At 27.7% G+C, this 7,747-nt stretch overlaps 1 protein-coding gene across 1 annotated transcript; it reads right to left on the reverse strand.

Annotated features, from left to right (window-relative positions):
• Positions 1-2,737: 2,737 nt before the first annotated feature.
• LOC110619185 (nucleoside diphosphate kinase 3) lies at positions 2,738-5,577 on the reverse strand. Its single transcript, XM_021762463.2, has 7 exons — positions 5,403-5,577; positions 4,817-4,954; positions 4,080-4,117; positions 3,933-3,983; positions 3,551-3,718; positions 3,365-3,477; positions 2,738-3,108 (listed from the first exon to the last, which is right to left on the reverse strand). The coding sequence occupies exons 1-7, from the start codon at positions 5,482-5,484 to the stop codon at positions 2,985-2,987; spliced, it is 714 nt and encodes a 237-aa protein (XP_021618155.1). The 5' UTR covers positions 5,485-5,577; the 3' UTR covers positions 2,738-2,984.
• Between the last annotated feature and the right edge of the window lie 2,170 nt (positions 5,578-7,747).

Below are 7,747 nucleotides of genomic sequence, written 5' to 3' on the forward strand. Positions count from 1 at the left end.
ATAGTTAAATTGAATTGAACCAAAATTTTTCAGTTGGATTCGATTTTGTTATTCGATTCCTTCCTTCCATGAAGCAAAATCTCCTTGGAGCCTTTATTCAGAGAATATGTTCTAGTACCAAAAACATAATATCATCCCAAAATTATTAATAAAACAAATCTAGAATATAAAATCTAAACTCTTACAAATTTGATTTTTCATGTTCCACTGAACAAAATCATTCTTGATTCAAGAATTTCTTTCATTATTGAAAAAATTATCATCTAGAAATTAACAACAAATAAATCTAGAGATACAAAATCTAAACTTTTACATAAAATAAGAATTACAATGTCTAATATATTTGTTATTAACCCATCCATTATTGAAAAAAAAATTCTCATCTAGAAATTAACAACAAATAAATCTAGAAATACAAAATCTAAATTTTTACATAAAATAAGAATTACAATGTCTAATATATTTGTTACAAACACAACCACGATACAAGAATATCATTACAATTCATATATGAATTTTGTTACATACACAACCACAAAAGTCAAATATAATATGAAACTGAGAAAAAACTAGCGAAATGTCACAAAGAAACGAGGAAGAGCGTGAGGGCATGAGAGATAGCCAACATTTGGCTTCATAACTTCCAAAGTGAGAGCAACAGTGGACCGAAAACAACAGCAATGTAACGCAACAACAACAGTGATGCTCACAAGAGGGGGTAGTGTTGCCCATGGGAGAGCGACAACAACAATATCAACAAAAAGGACTAGGTGGGAGCAAGAGCAACAATCAACAAAAACGACTAGGTGGGAGCAAGAGCAACAATCAGAGTGAGAAAGATGGTGAAGGCGATGATCAGAGTGAGAAAGATGGTGAGGGTGACGACTAGAGTGAGAGTGACAATGAGAGAAACAACCAAAGTTCACCCACGACCTTGAAGAGAAGAGAAGAAAGAGGAAGACATTTAGACTAGAATGAAATGCCAATCAGTTGAAGAAAGGAGGAAGAAATCTAAAGTTATAAAATGATTAAGTGATGAATTTATAATAACTTTTTAAATAGATTAGATCTCTTCTATTAAAAGGTACGAGATCTTATTGGTTTCAAGTTAAATAACAATAATAAAAAAGAATGCTACTAAGGATCAAAACCAAGACCTTTTAAAGTTTAAGCATGAGACTCAACTACCATACTAGAGGCTTATATGTTATAAGCATCAGTCAATTCGGTTAAATCAAATTTTTAATTTTAAAAATTGAATCAAACTGATCAAATCTATTTTTTAAAAATAAAAACCAGCAAATCGAATTTCTTAATAAAATGAATGAAAATTAAAATTTCACTCCGTTCAGTCGATTGTTTTGGTTTAAACTGAACTCTACTAATCCCTAATCACATGTTTTATGGTATGATATTTACTATTCTACCATCATCAATATCACTATATTGATTATTAGAGGAATAAAGATGTGACAATCTATTCTAGATGAATAGTTACCGATGAATCATCCTACGATTGAACATTTTATAGCATTTTATATAAATATGTTCCGTTATTATATTCTCAAATCTTTGAGACCATAGACTACCAACAACTAATTGGCAATAGATTATACTTAATTATTAAATCAACCTTTAATTAAATTTTCTATTGTTTATATCTAGAAATGTAAAATTATGTTAAATTAATACTACAATGTATGACTTTAGGGGACATATTTTCAATAGGTGCAGGCATTGTGCACTATATAATATAATTTGTTCTTTTTTGGTTTGATTATTAAGATTTTACAAAGTTGGGTATTTTATAATATAGTTTTTAAGATTTAATAAAATTCACAATTTAGTCCTTGTCATTTTAATGAGAAATAATTTAGTCCTGAAAATTTCATTATGTTAACAAAATAATTATTTTATTAAATTTCACAGTTAAATTATAACTTATTCCTTCAAATTTTACTTTTTAACAATTTAGTTTCCCTTTAATTTTAATAATTTGGTCTTTATAATTTTTATTTTTATAATAATTTAGTCTTTTTAATTTGAATTAACTATATCAATTTATAATTGATTAACAGTAAATTTAATAGAATTATTTTATTAATAAAATAAAAAATAGGAACTAAATTATTTATCCTTAAAAAAAGTAGAAAGTAAATTGAGTTTTAATAAATTTCAGACTATACTCTAAATCACCCTAAAAAGTTTCAAGAATAGCTTACTAATGTTCAATGGTTTTTTTTTTTTTTTTTTTTATAGGAGATCAATGAACGCTATTGCTCTCTTATTAATAACAATAGAAACGTTAATGGTCTGCTTAAGTAGTGGAGTCCAACCCTCCAAATTTTATGTGTAAAACCTTTTTTCATTTAGCTTGAGAAAGTTGTTTTTGTGTTTTTTTTTTTTTTTTTAAAATTCCATCTCTCCCTTCTATTTATTGATTTTTTAATTTTCTGTTGAAGCTTATAATAATCCCAACAAAGAATCTTGGCATACCCCCCTCTCTCTCCTCTAGTTTATTTTATTTTTGCCTCTTAATGCATTTCCACCGGTCAAACGTTACGGTATAAGGATACTTTTGTCATATCTGTATATACAACACTTGAACAAACTAATTTTAAATGAAAGGATTAATTTTCAATCATTTTAATCATTAAGGACTTAAATCATTAGGTATTTAAACGACAAAGATAAACTTTCTTTTTTGTTTAACCTCATGAATGTGAAATTTCATAAATTATTGTCGATCAACTCAAGCTTAATCTATTATTGTAAGGAAGCCTTGATCCAATATATTGAACAATGTGAAGGCAGAATGACAAATTGAGGTGGAATAGATTATTACTAAAATGTCAATTGTAGCTGAGCAAAATTTTCACTCACCTCAGAAGAAACAAACTTATTCCAACAAATTATATATGATTCTCCCCCACTCTAGATCTGGGACCCAAATTTCTGAAGAAAACGTGAGAGCAAATATTTCATCAGTTTACTCCATAGATCCATTTCTCAGCATTGCTTGAATAACTAACCAATTCCTCTGGTTTGAACCACAACTTAATCTCATCCTTGGCTGTTTCCGGACCATCACTTCCATGGATGATGTTTCTACATGGCAAAAGAATAATAAGCTTACAGCGGTGACGCAACAACATTACCCAGATAAAGCAAATATGGAAAGCAATTACATAATTATCAGATAAGGTCAAGAGCTAGATTGTAGATGCAGTTTCAAGGTATGAAACTTTCATGCCGTAGTCGGTATCAAAACAGCAAATAGACAAAACGAAATTCAAGCAATGTAAGCAGGATTTCATATCATAAACTGGAGCAAACTAGTGATTGACTAAATCCAAATTAATACCTTCCAACAACAATGGCTAAATCACCTCTGATAGTTCCAGGTTCTGATTTCTGGGGATCTGTTGCTCCAATGAGTTTCCTGCCATATTTAATCACCCCTTCTCCTTCCCAGACCTACATGAGTTGGATCAGTTCATAACTCAAAGCACTTGTCAATAATTAAGATGATAATTTAGGCTTTTCATACCATGGCAACAACAGGACCTGAGCTAAGGAAGTCACAGAGGCCATTGAAGAAGGGTCTTTCCTTCAGATCATGATAATGCTTCTGAGCAAAACCTTTTGAAGGAACCACTATCTTAATTGCCACAAGCTTGAACCCTTTGCGCTCAAAACGAGATATGATTTCTGCAATCTGGAACAAGAACTTACATCACATCGGATTTGACAAAAAGCATATTTGGTCAAAATTGAAATCTACAAGAAAATAATGTTACAAGCCATCTAAACAACAATTGGTATATATAAAGAGAGAGAGAGTCTGCAGTAAGCGAGAAACTAGAGAGCTGCCAAGGAAAGTAAAGGCTGAGAATCTCAAGTAATAAATACAACTGAGATGCTTGCCCTACCAGCCCTCTCTGTACTCCATCAGGCTTGATTGCAATGAAAGTGCGCTCCATCTGATATAGAATAAAAAAATAGGCTAAGTTTTTTTAACAACATTACGAGAAAATAAATGAAGAAAATTAAGATGAGTAGGATTGTCAGTGGAATACCTCTGCAGCATGAACCTCCTGTTCTTGGAGCATATAAACTACAAAAATATAGAGTAGGAAGAAAGGAAGAGTTACTATTGGAGATTTAAAATCAGGAAATAAACAGATCCATGCTATTATATGGTCAGTTCCATCCACCATCTTTTGTTATAATCGTATTCAAGAGATCCAGACATGATTAGTTATAGATCTGAACTAGGAATACAATTTTTTTTTATTTTTTATCAATATGAACATGATAATCCTCAAAAGAAACATAGGATATCTGGAACCAATACCAAAATTGATTGAGAAACTTCACAAGATTTTTGGGATTCAGGTTTATTGTCGGGGACAAATTTTGGAAGCAAAAAAGTCCAAATTCTTTTCCATGCCCAAAATTTATCCCATTACCATGCTTAGGCACGGTGCAATTTATCGTAGAAGATATCACGGAAGCCACATTGCCAAAAACTTGAGCAAGGGACAAGGCTCCTCTTCGTTTTTTATCCCAATTACACAAATACACCGTCTCTTTTCTCTTCTTAGATTCTACACGGAAACAAAATCCATCTCTCTCGCTTCATGTTTCTCTCATAAAATGGAATAGATAAGCACATTGCCTTTATAAGTAGCAATCTCAGATATGTACATAAGTGATTAAAGAGACTACAGTTGGAAAAAAGTGCACAAAAAAAATCCACGTCAAAGCAGAAAAAAGAGATTATATTTTATTTTTATTTATTGATAATCCAAACCTGCCGCAGGAACTGCAAAGGCTCCTGAAATCCATTGCCTAGAAGCATTAGTAGAATAAGTCCTTGCATAAGCCGAAGCTAAAAGATGCGCCTTTCCACTGAATACAACTGCGGCTGATGCAGCTGCATTTCGGCTTTCTACAAAGAAGACACCCATTATTAGATCAAGATTCAAGAAGAAAGTTCTGCAACATTAACTTCACAAACTAAATCCCAAAGAAAAACGAATTCAAGAGCTAATCATATCATTTATCCAAAAAGAAAATTGATTTTAGAAAAAGAAATAGAAATCCAATCACAAACAATCATAAAATATACAAACTCCAACTTTTTTTCTTAATAAAAAATTCTGCAAGATTTTAATTTAATTGTTTTCTTTTCTGATAATTATTTTATTCCCAAAGAAAGAGTTCAATTCTTTAAGAAGGTCATTTGAATTCTTTCTAATTATTCCAAAGAAATGGTAAATAGGAATCGAAAGGGAAACTTGATGGAAAGAGAGAATTTCTTATTTCAGAAGTCTCAAAGTCACATCAGCGCTTTTGAAAAACAAATCATTAGCAAATGATTGAAAAGGAAATACTACCAGAATAGAAGCGGGGGGTCTTAGAAGCAGAGAGAAGAGACCTAGCGGCTTTAGACGCAGATCTGAAAATCTGAGAGCTCATGTTTTTGGAAGAAGAAAATTGAGGTGTGGAGATAGGGAGAGAGATATAAAAGTTGAGGACCTAGAGCAACAGCTGATAAGAGTGTGAGAGACGTTGAACAGTGAACAATTAAAGCTATGCGTGCGGAAAATAACGGGTTTGTTTACGGTCAGGTCAAACCCTACCCGAAATGTTGAGAGATGATCCGTCAAATCTAACTAACGGCATACAGTTATTATTCAACGTGTTATTTGATGATCTGATAATTTGATTTGCAAATTTCTTCCAAACAAAAAATTAGTTGGTGGTTTAGGAGTACACGTCACATCAATGACTTGGTGTTTTTAACTAATAAAATTAAAATATTTATTATTAAAATATGTTGAGTCAATTAAAAGTGATAGATATTTATCCACTAAATTACGCCTTATAATATAAATAGTATAGAGTACTATTTTATTATAACATGTGATATTCTTAATATATTATATAATTTTTTTTTATAAAATTTTATTTTAAATATAAAAGTAAAAAATAAAAATGTTTATTTTAATCTTATTAGTTTTTATTTATGTGTGTTACACATTCTTTTATATGTAATTTTATTAATTTTTTATTTTTATTTTTATTTTTAAAAATAAATATATTATTTTTTAATAGCTATTAATTTTAGTATTTTATTGTTATAATTAAAATGTTTAGTTGATGACTAACATTTTCTTTTATTGAAAAATTAAAAAATTTTAACTTTATAAAATATATTAATGTTTTGATTGAATAATTTATAAATAAAAATTAAATAGTTAGAAATATTCTAAAAAAATAAAACAAAACAAAATGAGAATCTATTAATAATTCACTCTTAATTAAATAAATAATTGCAATTTAATTACAAATGTATGAACACAGGGAAAACGTAAAATTTTGCTATAAAAGTCAGATTTGTTAAAATACAATTTATAACTTATAATTTATATAAATATATAAATTTAATTATAGCAATAATTAATACATTTTCTATACAAATTTATTAGTAGATTTAATATTTGTAAAATAAATAAGCATTAATCAAAATGAAATTTTTATAATTCAATATTTTTATAATGAGATGTTTCTAATTCATAATCAAAGTGAATAGCGGTGATGGCAACTGCTAGATTACTCATGAATTATTATATTTAAATCTAAACTTAATTAATATTTTTAATATTTAAAAATATATTTTTAGTTAATAATTTTTATTTTAAAAAAATCAAATTCTATTTTTTAAAAAATGGATATTCTATAAATAAAATGAAAAATTATTATTAATTTTAAATCTGAACTCAATCGGATTGAATCCGATTGTATATTATCTAAACTCCTAATAAATTCTAACCAGATGTACACCCAATTAATTGTCATCCATAGTTAATTGTCACATAATCTAATTTTATTATTGTTGGATATTTTCTATATATATATATAGCTCCAAATGTTATTCAAAATTTATTGATTTTATTAAAAAAATATAATTCTAACTTATTTGTAGATTAATAATATATTGTAAACTAATTTTTCTAATTAAAATTTTCAATTATGTTAAAAATATAATTATGAAAAACATTATGGCAATAAAAAATATAATGATAAATGATAGAGCATTAAATTAATATTTTTTGGATAAATGATATATTTTTTTGGATAAATTAATATTTAAAATTAATATTTTTTGGATAAATGATATTTTTTTTTAATATTCAAAAAAAAAGTTTACCATAAATGTATATCTTCTTTCCAAATTAATAATTTTATAATAATTTAATTCAATCAATTATTTTAATTAATTCTTAATTTGTCATGAAATAATTTATTTTTTAAATTAAATAAAAAGAATTCAAATTATGCATGTATTTATTTAAATCTTTTCATTGTAAAATAAATAATTTCAAATGAAATTAGAATACTAATATAATGTTATTAGTTCATGTATTGCCAACATGTCTCAGAAAGAACGATTAGAGCGTTGCACATTCGCTCTTTTCTAAACAAGTCGAACATTAATAGAAAATTACTTTTAACAAGACACAATCTAGTAAATTCTCACTACATTTATAAAACATATGGGATCTTCTATTCACTAATTAATATCAGTCGAATTTTCAAGAAATTTGATAATTAACTATATCTCATTATCATATAAAAATAAACATACACAAAAATTAAAATACGTATACTTACATACTCATTCTAAGTTTAAAACAATCTATTACATTCGCTCCGTCTATCAATTTTTACTAATTTA

This window comes from Manihot esculenta, chromosome 1 (genome assembly GCF_001659605.2).
Source record: "Manihot esculenta cultivar AM560-2 chromosome 1, M.esculenta_v8, whole genome shotgun sequence".
NCBI classification, from domain to species: domain Eukaryota; kingdom Viridiplantae; phylum Streptophyta; class Magnoliopsida; order Malpighiales; family Euphorbiaceae; genus Manihot; species Manihot esculenta.

Excerpts from the sequence above, each read along its gene's own strand:
- LOC110619185 (XM_021762463.2), bottom strand. The coding sequence starts at position 5,484 with ATGAGCTCTCAGATTTTCAGATCTGCGTCTAAAGCCGCTAGGTCTCTT. Across the intron at positions 3,719-3,932 it reads ATGGAGTACAGAGAGGGCTG|ATTGCAGAAATCATATCTCG; the intron begins GTAGGGCAAGCA and ends TTCTTGTTCCAG. Across the intron at positions 3,478-3,550 it reads CAGGTCCTGTTGTTGCCATG|GTCTGGGAAGGAGAAGGGGT; the intron begins GTATGAAAAGCC and ends CAACTCATGTAG.